Here is a 23,692-nt window from a genome sequence, read left to right as displayed (position 1 = left end):
TCTATTTTCCAACAAATTTGAACTCCAATTAGACAAAATGATATTACCTTTATGGTGCTTCTACTCCATGGTATATTTAGATTATACTGGAGAGCTCATTTAAGTTTTTTTGTTTATTTCAGCCATATTCTGATATTTTATAGCCTAGTTCAATTTATATATTTATTGCAGCATTCACTCTTGCGTTAATTTTTTTTTAACTGGAGATTTTCGAGGATTTCTAAGTAGTTCAATGTTAAAATAAACCCCCAGAAGAAACTCTATAAAACAAACAGAAAAAATAACAGAAAATCTTATCGAAACTAATTTAATTAAACAAAATTAACCTTAGTAACAAAGTTGATAATATACACTCCGGAACATTTAATTTAATCTTACAAAAGTTTATCACAGTTATTTGGCTACTATTTCAAAATCTTCTTTCTCTCTATACTTCAGCACGTACGGATAGTTCCAGGTCTCTTTTTAGCTACCTCTCTTAGGTGTCATTGTTTGTACTGGCGTTAGCAGTATATCTAGCATCAGGAGCTGTAGTCAAACTGGGGTTTGATGATCACATAAGAAGCTTTAGTTCAGGGATCCTTGATTCCACGTCTGTTCGAACCATTTTTGATTTGTCTGATTGACAAGTTTTGCTCTTTCGTCTATAAAAGTATATCCCACTGAAGCAATAGTAAGATAAAAGTGAGCAATTTTCGCTACCAGCATTATTCCATAACTGGCAGCCTTAAGGTATATCCATGAAGGTGTTTCATATATAGTTTCTGAGTTGATATAAAACAGATTCCCTAAAGATTCTATGAAATCTTGCCCTTCGTAAAGTCTGTCATCGGCGAAAAAGGTAATAAAAGGGTCCCTGTTTACTGAAAGTGGCAGTTCTGTAAATCCTTCTATCCTTTCCTCAGCATTTCTGAAAAAAAATGATTAAGTTATAAAACAATTAAATCTCTTTATATATAATTATGCAATAATAATAAAACATTATAATAAGCAATTCTCTTAGCCGAAAACTTTTTTTTAACTTGCATAATCGAGAAAATTTGCTATTTTCGGCAATAATTTTCTTTTCATACTTTATCATGCCGTATTTTCTAATCTTTAGTAACTGGTATCAAACGGACATCTTTTCTCATTAATAAAATTTTTCTGTTTTGAATCATTTTTTATTACCATCTAAAATGTTATAAATGGTCAATGTAAGAAAAATTTAAGGAGTTGAGCTTCACATAATTCGAAAAACAGTTCCTTAATTAAAGAATTCACAAAACAAACTGCAACTAAAGAGTTGCTCGTGACAAAAGCAAAACGAATTTTGGCAAAACGAATATTTGGAACAATTTACACAGAATTAGTTTTTAATGATGACTTCAAACAAAATTTACTAATTGCATAATGACCCATCAAAAGTTATTTATGGTAGAAAAATTGTATAGTTTTAGAAAGAAACTAACCTCGAAAATTGAACAGTCTTACAAAAAAAATTTCACAAGCTAACTAATTATGAAAAGCCCAAGGCCCATACCCAAAGCTTTAAATCCCTGTCTACAAAAATATACATATTTGGGATTTTTTCCACTAACGTTGATGACGAATACTTTTGTTGTTGTTTTCCTGTTTTTTTCCTATGACAATTTTCCCGAAACGGTTGTTGCATGATATCTGGATGGGTCTTATCAAACTAAACCACTACTGCTAGTTCCTTTTAAGGGAAGGTAATATGACAATTAATAGAACTTCTCTTGTGCCATTTTATTACCAGACTGATGATTGCCAAAGATGAGGTTGTCTAAAAAATTTTGAAGTTCAGTTTTAATCAAAATGCTTAAAATAAAAATAAACATATTTCTGAAGATACTACTGCTATATGATCCCATTTTGAAAGGATCCAAATTTAGGCTGTATTTTTTAATTTCTTTTCTCACTTGAAAAAGTGCAGAATTTTCAATTTACAATTAGATAGGCATTCTGCCAACTTTTTAAAATCACCCATTCTCTACTAGAAGGTTGTGAAAAGAACTATGAACAGGAGACACGCTATTCCTTATTGAATATGCTCTATCGAGATATCGATTGGCACATGACATAACACCCAACCTTTAATTGTCTTACCTTGAACGTTCTTTTCCCTCAATATATTCCTCATCTTCGTCAGTTGGACTCCACCGAGGGTTTACTGGATATAACGCATTTGTCCCTGGTTTTGTGGGGTCAGCTCCAACACGGCCATATTTCTTATTAAAGTTATTGTCATTGTTGCTACGATGTAACAAATGAGAAGGTCCATCTTTCTTCCATTTCTGCTTCGGAGCCTTGAAAGGATTTGGCAATCTTGGGAGGCGGAAAAGTGGCACTCGCCTTAGGAGTTTAGCCCTCAGTTCGTCTTTGTTTCTTCCTAGGTAGCCTATAAAATATTTTTTTTTAGCTTACAAATGGTAATAATTCCCAAGTGTCGTAAACAATACAAACTTCGTAAGTGTCGTAAACAACACAATATTTGTTTCCAAGTTCATTAAACTCATTGATAAATCAACAACAGATTAGGCAGTTTCCATGACTCCTTAACAAAATCATCCTCCAATAACAACTGGCTGGGTACTTTTGAATTATAACAACCACGCTGTAGCTCTTGATCAAATAGTTCGTGGTAACGAACTGTAGTAAGGAGCGACCCGACTTAATAGTAACCCAAACTCTAAAAATCACCTAACCAGCGGTGCCGGGATTTGAACTCCTGCCTTAATGTACACAGCAGATCAAGTTTGGCCTGTCATCCACTTGTAAAATAAATTGAGCATGATAAAACAATAAATAATATATAATTTTAATACCAATAGTTACATCAAAAGAATCGCATTTTGATGCAGATTTTAAATATATAAATTTCATCAAGTTTAGTCTTACCCACCGAAAGTTATAAGCCTGAGAAAATTTGCCTTATTTTAGAAAATATGGGGAAACACCCCCTAAAAGTCACACCCTCAAATTCAGCGTATCAGAGAACCCTACTGTAGATGTTTCAATCTTCTATCTACAAAATTGTGGAATTTTTTAATTTTTGCCTTAAGACAGATCACGGATGCGCATTTATTTGTTTATTTGTATTTTTTCTCCGCTGGGGTGATCGTATCGACCCAGTGGTCCTACAATGTCGCAAGATGGCTCATTCTAACGGAAATTCAAAATTCCTGTGCCCTTTTTAAGTGACCAAAAAACTGGAGGGCACCTAGGCCCCCTCCCACGCTCATATTTCTCCCAAAGTCACCGTATCAAACTTTTGGGATTGCCATTTGGGTCAGCGTAGTCGAAAAACCTAATGATTATGTCTTTCGGGACGACTTTATCCCCCACAGTCCCCGGGGGAGGGGCAGTAAGTGACAAACCTTGACCATCGTTTATATATAGTAATGGTTATTGGGAAGTGTACAGACGTTTTCAGAAGACTTTTTCGTGTTGAGGGGGGGGGTCGGGGGAGGGGGTTAAGTGGGAGGACCTATCAATTTAGGAATTTATCATGAGGGAAGAGAACTTCAATGAAGGGGCCGCAAGATTTTCTAGCATTATGTAAGAAAAACAATGGGAAAATAAATAAAAAAATATCAGCTGGTAGTAAAAAGCAGCATTAAAACCTAAAAAGAACAGAAATTACTACGTAAATAAGGGGGCTCATCTCCTCTACAATACCTCGCTCTTCACGCTAAAGTATTTTTAGCAATTTCAACTATTTACTCTACGGCCTTTGGGATTCAGGGGGTCACCCTTATAGAATTGGGACAAAATTCAAGGTTTAGTGTAAAGAGTGATGTATTGACTAGGGGGCGCGCCCCCTCATATACGTAATAAGAATATACAAATATAGAAGTTCGTTACGTAAGTTAATTCGTAAGTTACGTATATTTATTGCTAATTTAAACGTTCGTAAAAAATTAAAAGCTCTAGTTGCCTTTTTAAGTAACCAAAAATTCGAGGGCAACTAGGCCTCCTTACCCACCCCCTTTTTGTATCAAAATCTTCCGATCAAAACTATGAAAAAGCCATTTAGCCGGGGGAAAAATTAATATGCAAATTTCGTTTTAACTATTTATTTGCGGTGAGCCAAAATCAAAACATGCATCAATTCAAAAACGTTCAGAAATTAAATAAAAAAACATGTTTTTTTAACTGCAAGTAAGGAGCGACACTAAAACTTAAAACGAACAGAGATTATTCCGTATATGAAAGGGGTTGTCCCCTCCACAACCCCTCGCTCTTTACGCTAAAGTTTTCTATTGTTTAAAAAAGCAGAGTTGTGAGAATGAGTCAAACTTTAGCGTAAAGAGTCGGGCGTTGAGGAGGGACAACCCCTTTCATATACGGAATAATTTCTGTTCGTTTTAAGTTTTAATGTCGCTCCTTACTTGCTGTTAAAAAAAAAATTGTTTTTTCGATATTTAATCTGTTATAAAATCGATTTCTCTGTGTGCACTCTTAGGCTAGGTGTTTGATATAATGCGTTCTGGGCGAATAAAAACAAAAAGTTTTAACTTCATGTTTATCTAAGGCAACATTATGTTGTTGAAGGGGGAAGAGTAATTGCTAAGATTATTTGAAAGTCATCGTGTACTGGACGAATAAGTCTGGTACGAAATAGGGTAATTACATTCTAAGACCACACTGGCTATACATGACATATGAAACCAAGAAAGGAAAAGATATAATAAATAAAGAAAGCAAATAGGTGAGATAACGAAGATTTTGTCATCCAGTATCAAAATATGAAGACGTAAATCAAGCAAATAATTCGACAAGGAACTCCACCTTGTCATCCTCAATTCTAAAAAAAGAAAAAAAAAATAACCTTTCGAAGTGAATTGTGCAAGAGGAGAAAAGATACTCAAAAGAGGAGAAAAGTACAGAGAAAAAAATTTAAACTATTAAAGTGAAATTCATAATCTTCTTCAGTTCAGCTTTATTTGGCAATTAAATAAAAAAAAAACTAGTTTTTTTTTAATTGAAAGCAAGGAGCGACATTAAAACTTAAAACGAACAGAAATTACTCCATATGTGAAATGGGTTTTACCCTCCACAATCCCTCACTCTTTACGCTAAAGTTTTTAATTGTTTTAAAATTAGAATTGCGGCAAAGAGTCAAACTTTAGCGTAAAGAGCGAGGGATTGTGGAGGGGAAAAGCCATTTCATAGGCGGAATAATTTCTGTTCGTTTTAAGTTTTAATGTCACTCCTTAATTTCAGTTAAAAAAAACTAGTTTTTTTTTAATTTAATTTCTGAACGTTTTTGAATTAATGCATGTTTGATTTTGGCTCTCCGCACATAAATTATTAAACGAAATTTGCATACTAAGTCTTTTTTTGGATAATTGGCTTTCTCTTAGTTTTGATCAGACGATTTTGAGAAATAATGGATGGGGAAGGAGGCGCAGTTGCCCTCCAATTTTTCGGTTACTTAAAAAGGTAACTAGAACTTTTAATTGTTAAAGAACGTTTTTATTAGTAAAAAATATACGAAATTTAATAAAACTTAAAATAAAATAAAATAAAACTTAAGAATTAACTTACGTAACAAACTTTTATATTCTTATATTTTTATTATGTATATGAGGGGGTTTGTCCTCTCGTTAGTACCTCGCTCTTTATACTAAATGTTAAGTTTTGTCCCAATTCTTTAAGAATGACCCCTGGATCAGAAAGGCCACAGAATAGGTAGTTGAAATTACTAAAAATACTTTAGCATAAAGAGCGATGCATTTATCTCCTCCTAAATACCTCGCTCTTTATGCTAAAGTATTTTTAGAACCCCTCATATGCTTAATAATCTCTGTTCGTTTTAAGTTTTAATGCTATTCCTTACTTTCAATTGAAAAAACTTTTTCATGTTTATTTTTTCATTATTTTTTTATAGTAATGCCAGAAAATCTTGCGCCCTTTTCATTGAGTTTCTCTTCCCCCATGACATATTCCTCCAAGGAAAGATCCTCCCACAGAACCCCTTCCCCTCAACCCAACCCCCCAAACCAAAAGAATCCCCCTGAAAACGTGTGTACACTTCCCAATAACCATTACTGTATGTAATTAAATAAAAAGAACAAGTTTTTCAACTGAAAGTAAGGAGCGACATTAAAACTTAAAACGAACAGAAATTACTCCGTTTATGAAAGGGGCTGTTCCCTCCTCAACGTCCCGCTCTTTACGCTAAAGTTTGACTCTTTCTTTCAATTTTACTTTATAAAACAGTAAATAACTTTAGCGTAAAGAGCGGGACGTTGAGGAGGGAACAGCCCTTTCATAAACGGATTAATTTCTGTTCGTTTTAATTTTTAATGTTGCTCCTTACTTTCAGTTGAAAAACTTGTTTTTTTATTTAATTTCTGAACGTTTTTGAATTAATGCATGTTTTATTTTCGCTCTCTACAAATGAATAATTAAAACGAAATTTGCATATTAATTTTTTTTTTTGACTAAATTGCTTTCTCTTGGTTTTGATCAGACGATTTTGAGAAAAAGGGCGGGGGAGGAGGCCTAGTTGACCTCCGATTTTTAATTACTTAAAAAGTCAACTAGAATTTTTAATTTTTAGCGAACATTTTTATTAGTAAAAAATATACGTTACTTACAAATTAACTTACGTAACGAACTTCTATATTCGTATATTTTTATTAAGTATATGAGGGGGCTTGCCCTTTTTTAATACCTCGCTCTTTACACTAAAGCTTTAATTGTGTCCCAGTTCTTTAAGATTGACCTCAGAATCACAAACGCTATAGAATAAATAGTTGAAATTACTAAAAATACTTCAGCGTAAAGAGCGAGGTATTTAGGAAGAGATGAACCCCCCATATGCCTAATAATCTCTTTTCGTTTTAAGTTTTCATGCTGGTCCTTAATTTCAGTGGAAAAAACTTATGCATAATTATTTTTTCATTGTTTTTTTTTAATAATGCAAGAAAATCCTGCACCCCCTTTATGGAATTTCTCTTCTCTCATGACAAATTCCGCCAAGGAAAGATCATCCTACGTAGCCTCCTCCCCTCAAACCACCCCTCCAAATAACCATTACTGTTTGTAAACGCTGGTCAAAGTTTGTAACTTGCAGCCCCTCCCCCGGGGACTATGGGTGAGTAAGTCAGCCGCAAAGACATAGATTTTATGGTTTTCGACTATGTGGAACAAAATGGCCATCTCAAATTTTGATCCGTTCATTTTTGGAAAAAATGACCGTGGGAGGGGGCCCAGGTGCCCTCCAATTTTTTTGGTCACTTAAAAAGGGCACTAGAACTGTTTATTTTCATTAGAATGAGCCCTCTTGTGACATTCTAGAACCACTTGGTCGATACGATGACCCCTGGAAAAAAAAACAAAAAAAAACAGACAAATAAACACGCACCCGTGATCTGTCTTCTGGCAAAAAATACGAAATTCCACATTTTTGTAGATAGGAGCTTGAAATTTTTGCTAGAGGGTTCTCTGATACGCTGAATGCGATGATGTGATTTTTGTTAAGATTCTATGACTTTTAGGGGGTGTTTCCCCCTATTTTCCAAAATAAGGTAAATTTTCTTAGGCTCGTAACTTTTGATGAAAAAGGCTAAATTTGATTGAATTTATATATTTAAAATCAGCATAAAAATCTGATTCTCTTGATGTATCATTTAGCATCAAAATTCCGAGTTTTAGAGTTTCGTTTACTATTGAGCTGGGTCACTCCTTACTACAGTTCGTTACCACGAACTGTTTGATAAAGTAAACACGCAAAGGTTTAGAGGGTTTTGAGTGACAAACCTATCAAATGATTTGCGGAGAGCGAAATATAGACTCTATTTCCCACAGACTGGTCAGTTATTCGCAAAAGTGCCAAATAAAAGAAAAAAATACGATGAAGATCAGACTTGAAAGGCTGTTTCCATAGTATTGGTCTTTCAATATAAAGAGTCCTCTTGCTTTATCTTTGAAGAAAATTTTGGGTCCAAAGGACAAAAATTCTGTTGAGTCAATTTAGAATGATTAAAAAGCCACTTAACATGATTATCAGGCTCAGAAACCTTTAATCCACATGGTGACATATTTATATGTAGTAAAACATCCTACAACTTAGACAAGCCTAATTTAGAAAGCCTAAATAAAAAGAAAATAATAAAAACCCTATTATTAAAAGAAAAGCCCAAATTAAAACGTTCTCTATAGTCTTTTACCGGAGACAAAATCAGTAAAGTATTTTGTCGGTATTCAATATTTTGTATAGAGTATAAATTATTTTGTAGATATCAGTTTTTTAATTCTCTCAAAACCTCAAGTAAGATAATTTCTCAGTAAATCAATAGTTTTTCAGAATTTTTTAATTTTAGGGACGCATAAAGAGTCAGTTTATTTGATACAATGTTGCAAATAAATATTTTTTTTTGTATAAGCTTTGAAGAACTATTTTTTTTTTCATTTTAGGTATTACAGATATTCTGGTTCCACTAGGTGAACTTCGTTATTTTTTAAATATTTTGTGTTCGTTTTTAGGTTTTAAAGGTACACATAATAAAACCTACACAAAGATTTGTGTATTGGAATCAAACAAAAATTTTAACCTCTACTACACTTTCACTATACAGGTGATTTGCGTGTCGTGGCTAGAAATAACTAGAAAAATACATTAATTTTGGGAGTTTCTGAGGGTTCAGTGCGCAAAAAAGGTTTGAAAATTACTATTAGGAATACAAAGCTGCAGAGTTTAGGAATAAATGAAGACGAGGAGGTGACTTTTAGACAACGAGAAGATCAATCAAGGGTAGCTTCAGTTTATTGGCTAAAATCATAAGATGTGCATTAGCGCTGCCTAAGTTAAGAGGAAAGCGAGCCCTTCACATTGTTACTTTTTATTCTCTTTTCACCAAGTTAATTCTTGGGAAGGAGTTGTCGCTAAAACTTCCAAGGGGGCTCAAGCGATTAGAAATTCAAAATTCTTGTACCCTCTCAAGAGTCTAAAGTGACGGGAGGGCAATCCATCCCCCTTCTAGTCCCGTTTTTCAGCCCTCCTCCAAAAAAATCTGACAAAAATTTTGAAATAACCATTTTTTCCAGCATAGTTAAGAGTTGGAGGGCTTAGGGGAATGTTGAAATAGATTAGAACACAAAAAGTGGATGCATGTTTTCAATAGGAGGTATTAGCAATATCTTTGGAACTTTTTTATGTTACTGAGTTGAAACTCCAAGGGCTTGTTGATGGTTGGTGGCGGTGGCGGTTGCAAGACTAGGGGTTATTAACCCACTTGCCTTAGTACAAGTAATGAACCCTACACGATGATGTGTGTAATGACATAAAATGAGAAATTTAGCCTCTACTAGACACTAATTACACAGATTATTTGAGTGTCATAGATAGCAATCATTAGAAAAATGCATTAGTTTTTTGAGTTTCTGAGGGTTCAGTTTCCAAAAAAAAAAAGGTTTCAAAATTACCATTAGGAACACAAAGTTGCGTAGACTAGGAATAAATGAAGACGAGGAGGTGAATTTAGAAAACGAGAAGATCAATCAAGGGCAGCTTCAGTTTACTGGATAAAATCATAAGAAGTGTGACAGTACTGCCTATGTAAAAAGCAAAGTGAGCCTTTTACATTGTTTCTGTTTACTATCTTTTCACCAAGTCAATTCTTAGGAAGGAGTTATTATGTTAACCAATAAAAAATGTATAAACCAAAAATAAACAGAAATTAATTGAAAAAAAGGAATACTTTTTTTTCTTTTCACCAAGGCGCTTCGTATGGAAGCAATTGTTGTAAAAACTTCGGTTTCTTTTTTATATTTTGATAAATACAAAATTACCAGGACTTTCTGGAATAAACCTGAATATGTATTAAACTATAAAACTTCATTTCTTAAGATCTTTTTAGTAATATTGGTTAATAAGATGCTTTTTGTTGATCTGTTTGTCCGTTGATGCTATGACAATTAGAAACGCACTGCTCAAAATCAAAATTAAGCTACAATGGTGCTCTGGTCTTTATAAGGCATAGGCATAATCCTCTTCAGGATAGATTCTATTCGTTTTAAGTTTATCTTGATTATTTCGTGTAATTTCTGTTCGGTTTGGGTCTCACCCATTTATTGATAGTGATTTACGTTCGTTTTACTCTTCGAGTACCACTTGACTTTATCTCAACTCGTCTTAGGTTCAATGTAGCTCTTTACTTTTCCTTTAAAAACTTCTTTTGTGGAAAAAATTTATATAATAATAATAAACTATTATTTAAAACAATGGACGCGATGAATATTTAAAAAGCAGGACAACAAAGGTCCAGAGCGTTCTTTCATGGTAAAAAACAGTAAGGAAGAATAGGAAATTCAATCCGTGAACCAAGATTAGAATACTGGACGATACTGTTAGTATTCAAGAATGGTTCTGAAAGGTTTGTTGGCACAGTGGCTGTTGTTTGACAGAGTGAGATTTGTTAAATTTATTCACAGGAATTGTTTGAAAAAAGTTTTAGATACCTGTACTGACTTCATGTTAAACACCAAGCTGTGAAAAAAATGTGGTCTGACTCCATTTTATATTGATATGTTCAAAGAAAGGTTGAGTTGGTTGGACCAAATTTTACGGAGAGAGCATGACAGATTGTCAACGTTTGGCCTTTATGGCCGCTATTTGGGGGAGGGAGACAAAAAAAGTTCGTCCCCAAACAGGAAAAGAGGAAGTAACAAGGAAGGCTTTAAAGGACATTGTGACTACTTGGCTTGGGGTAAAAAGTGAAGCTTTGAACAGAATTGGCGGAGGAGGAGCATGCAAAGTTACTGGGCTCCGTTGATCTGGTGTTAAGTTGAGTCCCTAGTAGTAGTACCTGCAGACCTAAAAGTTTGAGGTGAGTGTTTGGAGAAGGAAAAGAAGCTTGATATTGGATTATATTTTTCTGCTTTAGGTGTAAGGATAGTTAAAATGTACTTATAATTTAGATTTATCAGCTCAAAATACGCATTTGTACTTGAAACGCCCTTGTTTTTTTTTTTTTTTTTTTTTATTGTTTTTGTTGTTGTTATTTTTCTTTTTACGGATCTACTTTAGTGCAAAATGGCAATTGGAACTACACCCAATCTAAGAACCTTTCTTCCTAGATTAGTCACAGAGGGTGCACATGCGAAATAGGCTGCTGGTTTTTACAACGGATTAAACATTGGAAAGAAGGACGATCAAATATATTAATAGGGCTTATATATGTCCATATGGGGAAGGTGCTGTGTCCGGGGGTGTAATGAATTTTATTTAAAAAAAAGCGTAGAATAAGGGGCATAATAATACTATTTTTATTTTATGCAAGTTTTGCATACAGTATATAGATATCATGGGATCATCAGGGGGTGAGGGTGAACCGTCACAAACACAGCTTTAATAATATTAAATGTGCTTTTTCACAATGCGCTTTTCTCTTGTTAGTTTTATGAAAATTTACCAATGAATACTATAGGCAGGGCCCAGCGTTAAAAATGGGCTCAACTTCTGGTGAAAAATAAATAAAATGGAGTAACTCTATGTTGAAAGTCTTTTGAGGAATTGGTGGACATGCTCAAATTCCTTTGGCTTGAGTCCAGGATTAAATTAGCGAAATCTATTTCACTGTCCTTAAATTAAGTCACCTAGATCTTAAGGTTTCGGGAAAAATCTCGAGGAGGGGCAACCTTGCAGGAAAAGTACATTATGAAAAAAAGAAAATTTTGTTAATGATTAGTTTTCTAAACTAGCAGTTGATTATTTTTTCAATTGCAGTGAAAGTGAGATCACGTAATAAAGCCTGTAAAATGTCATATTTATGAAATATAGTAGCCAATAGGTCTGTAGGGGAATATCAGACGTGAAAATGTGAATTAAAACATGGAATCTTTTAAAGAACTTCATAGACATTCTGGGAAATAAGAAATACGAACTAAGCAACAAATGTCATTAATTTCTATCAAAACGGCCAGAAGAAAGGAGGGAAAAGTAAAACGCAAAAAAAGAGAAACAAGGAAAAAAGACCCAAACCAGAACAACTTGAACTAAAAAAAAATTATAAGAAAGAACAAAGATATGTTGGTAAAAATTTCGGGAATACTATTACCAGTATAAGGAAAGAGCTAAAGAAGAAAAAATACAAGCAACTCTGAATAGCATAATAAGACAGAACTGTGAGAACAAAACAAGCTAGATTGAGGAAATAAAAGAAATCTTAAATATTCCTTTTGCCCTGGTAGTGTAGCCTTCGAGTTTCTTTATTTGTTTCATGGATTTCTAGGCTCTTTACGATAATATTCATGGTAATTTTGTTTATAGTCACTTTACCATTAGATACATACCTCTTAACAGTACAATTCCGAGAACATTGAGTAGGTTAAGCAATAATGTCAAATTCATATTTCCTCTTAGACGGAACGGATACTGCTCGTAACTAAAGCCAATTGGACACTCAATAAGGTGTACTATGTTATTACTGAAACCAATGGAGAAGATCCAGCTCTAGGCTATCTACTGTCTTCTACGGTAGGCAATACGAAACTATTTGTTTTTGTTTTTACACTTTCGTCAATTCTCTTAGAAACTCAGCAACATTGCTAAAAATAAAGGTTTTATAAGGAATTTATGTTTTGGTCTTATGAGCTGCCTTTGGGATGACAAGGCTACCTGTGGATTTTGTTACGGTATGAATCACAAGGTACCGTTCCTATTCCCTTTTTGAAGGTCACTGCCACCTCCCTCCGTTGTAGTTATTAGATCGCTGACTGTTCGATATCTTAGGAAACCCTGTTTTCTCAAGAGTACCGTGTTTAATCATCTCGTATATCAAGTAAATTATCTACAATGAGAACTATCAGAATACAAACTTAGCAAGAATCTTTTTTACGGTAGCGTGAGGCTTGAATTGTAAAACAAAGTAGGAATAGGCCTCATGGATCAAGCCTTTGAGGGGGTGGTGTAGCCTTTGAGTTTCTATATTTGTTTCATGGATTTCTAAGTTCTTAACAACGATATTCAGGGTAATTTGGTTGATAGACACTTTACCATTTGAGACGTACCTCTTAATAATAGAATTCAGTAAGACAGTAAGCCGAGAACACTCAGTAAGCCAATTTGTCAGTCAATAAGGTATACTATGTTATTACTGAAACCAATCGAGAAGATTCAGCTCTAGGCTATCTCCTATCTGCTATGTTAGGTAATACAAAACTGTTTGTTTTTGTTTTTATTTTTATCAATTCTCTTAGAAACTCGGCAACTGTTAAAAATAAAGGATTCATAATAAATTTATGTTTTCGTCGTTTTAGCTGCATAGGGGATGACAAGGCTACCTGTGGATTTTTGTTAAGGTATGAATCACAAGGTAGGATTCCTAGCCTCCTTTTGAAGGTCACTACCATCTCCCTCCATTATAATTATCCGATCATTGGCTGTTCAATATCTTAAGAAATCCTGTTATCCCAGGATAACCGTGTTTAATCAACCCTTATATAAGGTAAATTATCTACAATGCCAACTATCAGAATAAAAAAGTAACATCAGTTTTATTACGGTATTATGAGGCTTAAATTGTAAAACAAATCAGGAATAGGGGCAGACTTGTATGTACTGTTTCTCCTCTGTCTCTAAATCAAGCAATGTCAGAATTAAGTTTTTGAGTTTGTGAAGCAGCGACATAAGGAATACCCAGGTACTCACGATTATTTTTGGGAGGAGGATGGACATCCGGAAAAATTCCTTTTTATGATTCTTTCTATGAATATCTATATTTTTGTATACCTATGCTATGTCGGTGGATGTTTTATTATTGTTGCCAACAGCTCGTGAAATGGTCAAAATAAAAAAAAGACAAGTCTTTAATATGTGAATTTTGGGGAAAATGTTTCACTTCCAACAAACCGAAGTGATTATTTTTAGATAGTTGATTTATTTTCCAAGTTTCAGAAGATTTAGACTTCCCACCAATACAGGGAATAGGAAATTAGAGCTTAGCCAGAAATCAAGTTACCATCGAAAAATTATGCGGGTTGACAAGCTTCGATGATGTCTCTGAGTTAGTACGTCAATCTTGCATATATCAGAAAAAAAAACCTTCTTGTTTACCTTTCTTATTATTGTTTGTCCAGATTATAAGAGATATTTACCTTGTAAGTTTAGAAAAAATAAAGAATAATGTCTAAAAACCGGGAAGTTATTTCCAAAAAGGTTCAAAAGATGCTTCCTTCTTTGCCGAGGATGTTGAAGAGATAATGTAGTGCTTTATGGGTCTTAGTAAGCCGTTTAATTGCAACACAAGGGTCTTAAGCAAACCTTCTTTGCTGAGGATGTTGAATAGATAATGTAGTGCTTTATGGGTCTTAGTAAGCCGTTTAATTGCAACACAAGGGTCTTAAGCAGGCCTTCTTTGCTGAGGATGTTGAATAGATAATTTAGTGCTTTATGGGTCTTAAGTAGGCCGTTTAATTGAAACACAAGGGCCGTTTAATTGCAATAGGAAGCTTTTTAATAGTTCTAAGAACTTTAGTGTGAAGAGCAAGGTATTTAGGAGGGGGGTAATCTAAAAATGGGGAAGTTATTTCCTGAAAGGTTCAAAAGATACTTCCTTCTCTGCTCAGGATGTTGAAGAGATAATGTAGTGCTTTATGGGTCTTAAGTATATGTCGTAATAACCAGGCGCTCTACTCTAATGAAACACATAAAAATGTCCAAGGAAAATTTCCAAAAGAACAGAACCGAAGGAACTATAGTTTTTCAGTGGTGCACCCAGAAAATAATTATGGAGGGGAAGGGGACCAGGGGTCCCTTCTCCAACAAGGAAAAATTAAAAAATCCTTAGAAAACGGCTTCTTGATGCATTACTTGCAACACAATCCTATATCAAGTAATTTACGCAACTTCCCAACTAAAAAAATATGATTTTTTAGTAGGTCGTTTTAGCTGTTTAAATGCAAATTTTTGAGTAGAGACTTAAGAATGAATGATACAACCTAGCAGAATAAAGAAGATTTCAAAACAGAATGCATTTGTTCTAGGGGGGGCTAACGTCTTTAGTCTCTCTACCCACCCCCACCCTACCTCCCCGTAGTTATAAGCCAGATTTGTTGGCTGCGTCAGTTTTTTCAAACAGTTTGTGGTAAAACAACTGAAACTCTAAAAACTTAATTTTGATATCAATAGACGCATCAAAAGAATCAGCCTATTATACTGATTCCAGATTTACAATATTCATCAAGTTTAGTGTTACCTAACAAAAGTTACGAGTCTGAAACTTTTCTTCTGATTTTTAAAAGAGGGGGGAAACATCCCATAAAAGTCAAAGAATCGTAATAAAATCTCACCATCAGAATCATCAGTGTATCAGAGCCCTATTATAGAAGTTCAAGTTCCTATATACAAAAATATGATTTTTTTTTTTTGCCAGAAGAAAAATCCCCGATATGTGTTCATTTGTTATTACTTTTTTCCCCAGGGTTGATTGTATCAAAATGATAGCCCTAGAAATTCGGAGAGGGTGCTTTCAAACAGAAATTAAAAGTTCTAGTCCCCTTTTTAAGTGACCAGAAAGATTGGAGGGCATCTAGTCCCTCTCTCACGCTGCTTTTTCCGCAGAAATGTTCAATAATAATAATTTTGCGATAGTCATGTTGTTCAGCATAATTAGAAGAACCAATATCTATGTTTTAGGGGAAACATGATCCCCACAGTCCATGTGAAGAAGCCCAAAAGTGATGAAAATTGCCCATATTTACGTATAGATTTGTTATCGAGGATGACCTTTTTTTGGGGGGGGGGAGTTTTGTGCTTGAGGTGGGATTCTTAGGGATAATTTTCCTTGGCGAAGGATATTTCCAGGGGGTGTACTTTACAGGGCGACTTTTACACGGAGAGAATTGGCAGACGACACAATTTTGCATGTGGAGATTTTTTGGGGGGAATTATCCGTTTTTTGGCGTTTGAATTTCTGGGAAATATATCCACGGAAGGGAAGACTTCTGGAGTGATTGAGAAAATGACTAGAAATTAAAGGTTTTTCAAAAGAGCGTATATTAAGAAAATTTTCAGGCTGAATCGTCTGCAAGACAATTTTACGGGGAGGGAGGGGGTCAGCGAGGACGGACCAATGCAGAGGGAATTTTACCGGAGAGGGGGGATTTTATGAGCAAAAAAAATACACGAAGGATTTTCTAGTGTGGAAGGGGGAATTTTCATGGAGGGTGAGCCAGATTTCCCAGCATTAGTTGAAAAATGATCAGAAATATAAATATAAAAAAATATTTTTTTTAACAGAAAGTAAGGAGGAGCATCAAAACAGACAGAGATTATTCTGTATATGAAGGGAGTGCCCTCCTTCTCAATACCTTGTTCTTTACGCTAAAGTTAGACTGTTTGTTCCAATGTTTTGAGAGCAGCTCCAGAAACACAAGGGCTGTTTAATTGCAATAGGAAGCTTTTTTAAAAGTTCTAAAGACTTTAGTGTACAGAGCAAGGTATTTAGGAAGGGGTAACCCTTCATATACGGAATTATTTCTTTTTGTTTGAGTTTTGATGTTGCTCTTTACTTTTAGCTAAAAAATCTGATTTTTTTAATTCAATTTTTAGTATTATCGAGGAAATAACAAGTCCTTTAAGTGTTCGTTATCCTATTTCCAAATCAAAGAAACCATGTTTCGGTTTTGCGATCATGAACCCAACCCTACTTTTTTAAATAGAAAAACTAAATTACAATATCATTTCTAAAGGACCCTAAGCGAGATTTTAAGATAATTCTTGTAGAAATATAAGAACTGAAAATCGCTGAAATAAATTTTGAAATCGGTCTTACAAAATCTTTGCTCCTCACATTATTACTTCTGAATTTATGAGGGATAAATTATAAGCTTTGTTTAAGTTTAAGGTGTACTTAATTTCATAAGTATTGTCGAAGAGATTATATTTTATCCAAAAGGTATACGAAGCTACTTGACATCTGCGAAGTGATCTTTAAAATATTGTTTTTGTAGCTAGAAACTTTGATTTGACAAAATTTGGTACACTCGGATAATAAAAATGTGAACAAAGAAGGTATTTAAAGCGGACAATTTCTATCGAATTTAAATGATATCCAGCAATGTTATTTAATGAATGTGGATGACATAAATGTTACACTTCCCTTATAGATTTAAGAAGATTTCTTTTAGATTTTGGATCGTCCATCGATTTGGAAAAGGCCGAGTATTGTTACTGCTGATACTGAAAAGGCACAACTTGGGAATTAACTATTATAGTCCGCTGAAATTTGCTGAAATCAGGCAATCTTTTCTAATAGGTGATCTGATTGCACGAACTAGCTCCCCCTCCTTCTTACTCTTACCTTATAGAGGTTAAATCAGTTCTAGCACCCAAATTGAAAAATGTAAGACAATCGATTTTACTTCACTACCAAATAAACTCAGATCTGACAACCATTTCTGGGGGTATTCATTATATCAAGGGTGCAGGAGCCCCCTGTCTTACAAACCACGTATATGGAAGCGCAACAGGCCAAACTAAGACACACAGTCTTGCTTAAATGATTTCTGAGATCATACTGGCTAAGCATTGCAAAAGGTTTTCATAAGCCCTTAATAGAAATAATGATGAAACTTATGTGAAGTCCATTTATCATGAACTTATTACTCTAGAATTTTCTCTTTTTTCATTATAATTTTTTCTAACCTAATAATATTTCAGAGCAATGAGCTTTAAAAAAAATAATTATAAAATGAACATAAATTTAGCGACTTAATTGTCATTAAATATCGAATTTTATATTCCATTACCATTTAACCGTTAATTGAACTATGTCTATTTTATTTTAGTGTTTGTTTTTTTTTACGGTTTGCTTTTATTTTTCTATTTCTGCACTGAGAACAGCTGAGTGGATATCTCAGCCAAAATATTTTTCCTATTCTTTTTTTTATTTCACTGGCAGGAGCTATCCTTGTATTTATTTTTTTCTTATGGATCTCCTCCTTTTTTTCCTTTCTTCCTTTTTTCCTTTTTCCTTTCAATATCGTTTTTTATTCCATTACCATTTAACCGTTGCATGAACTGAGTCTATTTTAATTTAGTGTTTTCTTTTACGGTTTGTTTTTATTTTTTATTTCTGTACTGAGAACGGCTGAGTGGAGATCTCAGCCAAAATATTCTTCCTCTTCTTTTTTTATTTTAACTGACAGGAGCCTTGTATTTGTTTTTTCTTTGGGATCTCCTTCTTTCTCCAGAGGCTGGATTGTCTCCATGTATCAAAAAGTTAAACAAAGGCAATATATTTTGCTTCTCTATTACTTTTGGGGTGATCCGAAGTAACTTTGTGCACGCGTTCTTGACAATATTAAATCATGGTTACAAAATCAATTAACGACCGATTTATCATTTTGTTGCCACTTCTGATTAAGTTTGAGAAAAATCCCAAAAAATCTGTTCTATCAGATATCCTGATTAAAAAATTTAGGAAACCCATTCCCTCCTTCAGGGGAAGTCTATTCGAATCTTAATTTAAACAGGCATAAATAGTACATTAGTCGTTTGTTCACATCAAGATATGTTAAAGTGTGATAGCCTCTTTTAGAAAGTGAGGATAATAATATCTTAGAAACCCTCCAACCCCAAAAAGACCGATCTAGTCAGGAACTTAATAAGGTGCAAATCGAAAATTTTTTCTTACTTTTCGCTAAATTTTGTTTAAATCTGTTAACTATTGACTTTTTGGTTACAAATATGAAGCTCATGAATCCCCATTCCTTATAGAGATATTAATGTATTTAAAAAAATAAATACATGTCTCTAAAGAAAGTATTAAGCAAACTAGAAAAGAACGTTGTGGGCTAATCTAATATCTAAAATAATCTAAAGACTTGGAGTTTTTATTAAAAGGTATTATGTGAACTTTTAAACATAACATAAAGCCCTCCCCAGAAAGAGATGGATTATATCTTTATAGAAACATATCGAGCATCCCTCCCTCCCCTCCCCCTTCCAAGACAACCTAGATAGATTTATCCGAGAATTACACTTTGTTTAGATTACAACCATTCAAGGAACAAGAACTGGGGGCTGGGGATGTAGAGGTCAGGTTACCCCTGACTAGGTCCAACCGTTAATGGTTCAAAAGTTGCTCTTTTCCATTTTGATCAAAATAGACTTATGATATATGTTTCAAGTCAGCTTTATATAGGGATAATTTGGGGATTGCTAATTTCTTAACTCTAACAATATTATGTTGGACAAATTTAATCGGTTAAGAAGTATAAATAGTTTTTAATTTTAAGCATTATATAAATTTGAGGAAGTGCAATTAGTATTATGATAAACCAATTTTAATTATATTTTGATGGATACGGTCTGAATTTTTTGTAGACAAAAGGGTATTAAAAATAATTTAGTAGTTCATATGTTTTTTTTTGCTTTTTTTTAAAAGAAGGACTAGAATGGAGTGTCTAAAGAGGTTGTAAGAGCACATCTTTCTACTCCTCTTAGGTTTGATAAGGGTATTGAGGGGAGATTGGGAGGATGGAGGCTGGTTTTTGTTGATTGAGAGGATTCAAGAAAAATATTTGTCTATGTATTATTAAATGGTGAATGGTATCATTGTGGTTTGGGAACTTATAGTAGTATACCTTGTTTTCATCAATTATCTTTGGCTACTAAAAAAAAACATTAAAAAATGAATCTGCTTCTGTCCTTTTGCTTCTGTAAAATCCTGAAGAGAGGGGGAATAACATTCCGACTGTTCCCCATGTGCATTTCTCGATTAATTCTCGATTTTATTTCGGACTACGTTCACTTGAAACAAATATTAATCAGTTCGAACCCTTTCATTTCGGATTATGTTCACTTGAAGCAAATACGGATCAATTCAAACCCTTGCATTTCGGATTATGTTTATTTGAAGCAATTATTGATCTGTTCGAACCCTTTCATTTCGGATTATGTTCACTTGAAGCAAATACGGATCAGTTCAAACCCTTGCATTTCGGATTATGTTTACTCGAAGCAATTATTGATCTGTTCGATCCCTCTCATTTCGGATTATGTTAACTTGAATCAAATATTGAGTAGCTCAAACCCTTTCAGTTCGGATTATGTTCACTTGAAATAAATATTGATCAGTTCGAACCATTAATTATCTTGTATACTTTTTTTTGAGAATTCAAGTTCACACGTAATGGCAGAGAATACCGTTAATAGGATAGGAAATTAAAAACAAACCCTCGCGTGCACGCACCATGGCTAGTTGTTAAAATGTAGCTTGACAGTTTCACGACTAGAGTGGCCCTTTAACAAAACAGGATTTTAGTGAACGCTGTTTGAGTCTACATAGCTGAAAATTAAGTCATCGCCGGATATGTATTTCAATAAATTCCAAGCTCGTAAAATTGCACGGCTTTTTGAAGTTCTGCAATATTTTCTACTGCTGTTCACCCCATTACTCTATACAGTTTCAATTTCGACCATGTCATCCTAAGTTGCATTAAGTCGTACCAAGTTCTATCACACTAGGTTCCGACCGCTCTAGGCACTTTATATTGCGTAGACTATGTTTCGTCATTCCATGTTTTGCATCAACAGGCCACACCTTGCGACTCTGCTTCTCTAAGTAGATAAGAATCACATCCAGACCTAAATTGTTAATCCTAACTAACTATGAAAACTGAAATTGTTCATTTTTTCAGTCACTGAAGATATTACTCAGGGGTTCCAATTTACAAGTACACGGAATGTATTTGTAAAAATATAGGGGAAGGATGGCCATTGTGTTATTTTATCTTTTTTTTTTTCAACGAAAATATCAAATAATGTTTTATCACAGAAAATTCCCAAACTATTATTTTCTATAATTTATGGGGAGGGAACAAAAAATGTACAGTAAAAATCGCTTCATCCAGCAATTGACATACTTAGTATTACTTCTCTCAGTATATATTAGAAATTTCTACGCGGTGATAACTTGACCCTGTACTGATAAAATAATCTTCAGACTATAATTGCTTTCATACCTGTTCTCCAAACGAAAGTGTTGATCCTCCTTTGCGTCATTTAGGTCAGAGTCTTGTTAAAGAGGTTGCAATTCCCTTGTCTAACTTATGTGACGTTTATTCCCACCTCCAGTTGCTCAGAATCCACTTGACCTACTGCTCAATACAAGTTAGACTTGTTCAAACGTATTCATCACGTGAATCTGTCAACCGGGCTGGTTTTGATTTATTGGCTTTATATTTGTTTCTTCTTTGTCTATGTTAATTTTCATCTGTTCTTTTGGCTCAATTAATGGTGTCAAATAGTTAAAAAGTAAATCTTGTGGTTACCAGTTATTCATATGCTAATCCTCCTCCTGTTCTTCTTTATTCAACCCTTATTAAAGCCTCAAGGAAAATGAACATTTTTTTTATTCTGTTTTGTTTTTTGTAAAACTTGCCTTTGAGCTTAATAATATGCAGAATAATTCTACCTGCCCAAATTTGTGTCTAAGTATCGTATTTTCATCATATTTTGTGAAATTTCATTAGGATTGAACTTCAAAGAAAAAGGCTCTTATTAAACGAAGCACTTGAATAGCGTATAATACACAAGTACCCATTTGTTTTTGATTTAGTAGTTTATTTAGATCCAGCTAAATTTGGCGTAGATATCTTTAGGTATATCAAGTCTTGTCAAATTACCAAGCAATGCTAGTTGTCATTCAAAAGGTGCGTCAACTGCTATTTTTCTTACGTGGTATTTTTTACGATCTTAGAGACCGCCTTAGCAATGCGTCTGTGTTTTACTCCCAATACTTTTACGTCTTATATTTTTATTTACTTATATCTTATTATATTTTAATCTTATATTTTCTTATATCGTATATTTACTTTTACGTCTTATACTTTTACGTCTCGTTACTTGATCGAGTATTGTTGTCCGTAACTTTTGCTATGTCTCGAAAGCTTCTTCCGACCTACTTCAACAGTGCTTGCCTAGTTATTTATTCAAATGGTGTAATTTCAGTAAATTGATATAATAGCGGTTAGACTAGATTGGAGCGGTATAATCAGGGCCTGTTCATAGGCAATCCAGTCTGTTTTCCATGGCTCTGACTATACATTCATGACTCTAATGACGCATTAAAATGCTACAAAAATTTTTCTCCTTCAACTTCTGAAAATGAAAATAGCTTGTATTTTTTACTCGCAAGTAAAGGATCTAGTTTTAATATCTTGAATTATTCATTAATTATTTTTGTTGAGAAAAAACAAAGGAATTTGTAATAAACAATTTATTAAATAGATAAGTTTTGTAACTAAACTAACAATCAAAAAGTTCGTGGTAAGTAACTTTGAGTAAGGAGTAGCCAAAACTCTAATAAAAGGAGTTTTGTTAACATTGCATCATACAGTTCGTGGTAACGAACTGTAAGTAAGGATGCGACCCGGCTCAGTACTTGCCAAAACTCAAAAGACGAAACTTAGATTTATTGTATTTTTATGCTGGTTTTAAATATATAAGTATCATCAAGTTTAGTCTTAACCATTAAAAGTTAAGACCCTGAGAAAATTTGCCTAAAAGGAGATGTTTGGGAAAACATCTCCTAAAAGTCATAAAATCTCAATGAAAATGTAGATCCAGCGTATCAGAAAACCCTTTTGTAGAGGTTTCAAGCCCCTATCGGCACAAATATGGTATTTTGTATTTTTTGCCAGAAGAAAGATCGTGGATGCATGTTAATTCGTTTTTTCCCCAGGGATGATGGTATCGACCCAGGGGAAGGGAAATGGAGGAAGGGAATGTCCCTGAATGGAATGGAATTCAAAGCTGGATTTCCCAGCTTTATTTAAAAACAAACATAAATTAAATAAAAAACAAGTTTTTTCAACTGAAAGTAAGGAGTAGCATTAAAACTTAAAAAACAGAAATTATTATACATGCGAAGGGGTTTGTCTCCTCGTCAATACTTCGCTGTTTACGCCTAAGTATTTTCAGTAATTTAAGAAGAGCTATTAAACTGCCGTTGTGGTTCGGAGGTTATTCTTACAGAATATATATATATATATCTATCTATATAAAAATAAGTTGTCTGTCTGTCTGTGGATCAGGTGACGTCATGTTTCTGTTTCGACTGGCGTCATGAAGTTAGTTGTCGTCATTTTTGCTGTGACGGTGACGTCATTAAAGATATTCAAGACATATATGTTCACGTAGAAATCTATTAATGTTTAAGTTTAAAATGACTGATGAACTTACAATGGCAAAAGCCGATGAAGATGCTCAAAGAGTCTATGCCAAAAAACTTGCTGCTGATAGAGAAAGTCAGAAAAGAAAGCGTGCCGAGATTGCTAATCGAATATTCCCTGTGTTCCTGTCGTCATTTATATATCCCCCATGTGCCCTTCCGGCGTCCCCGTTGTAGTTGTTTCCCTATGTCCCGGTCGTCATTTATATTCCCTGTATCTCGGTCGTTATTTGTGTCCCGGTGTCTCGGTATGTAATTTCTCTTCGAGTGTCCCGGTCGTCATTTATATTCCCTGTGTCCTGCTTATCATTTGTGACCCGGTGTCACGGTCTGTAATTTCTCTTTGAGTGTCCCGGTCATCATTTATATTCCTTGTGTCCGGTGTCCCGGTCTGTAACATAAGACAATAGATCAATTGTGTTGTGACTTTGTTCACGATCCCATTCTACACATGTAGAAATAGAAGCAGTACGATTAGGTGAAGGCATTCCCAAATGCTT

General features: G+C 34.2%; 1 protein-coding gene across 1 annotated transcript; it reads right to left on the bottom strand.

Moving 5' to 3' along the window:
- Nucleotides 1-291: 291 nt before the first annotated feature.
- Nucleotides 292-12,493, bottom strand: LOC136025288 (uncharacterized). Its single transcript, XM_065701174.1, has 3 exons — nucleotides 12,307-12,493; nucleotides 2,110-2,401; nucleotides 292-910 (listed from the first exon to the last, which is right to left on the bottom strand). Exons 1-3 carry the CDS (start codon nucleotides 12,362-12,364, stop codon nucleotides 568-570), a joined length of 693 nt encoding a protein of 230 aa, XP_065557246.1. The 5' UTR covers nucleotides 12,365-12,493; the 3' UTR covers nucleotides 292-567.
- Nucleotides 12,494-23,692: the final 11,199 nt, after the last annotated feature.

This window comes from Artemia franciscana, chromosome 3 (assembly GCF_032884065.1).
Source record: "Artemia franciscana chromosome 3, ASM3288406v1, whole genome shotgun sequence".
Taxonomy (NCBI): domain Eukaryota; kingdom Metazoa; phylum Arthropoda; class Branchiopoda; order Anostraca; family Artemiidae; genus Artemia; species Artemia franciscana.
Note: the sequence above shows the minus strand (reverse complement) of the source record. Positions and strands in the feature narration are given on the sequence as shown.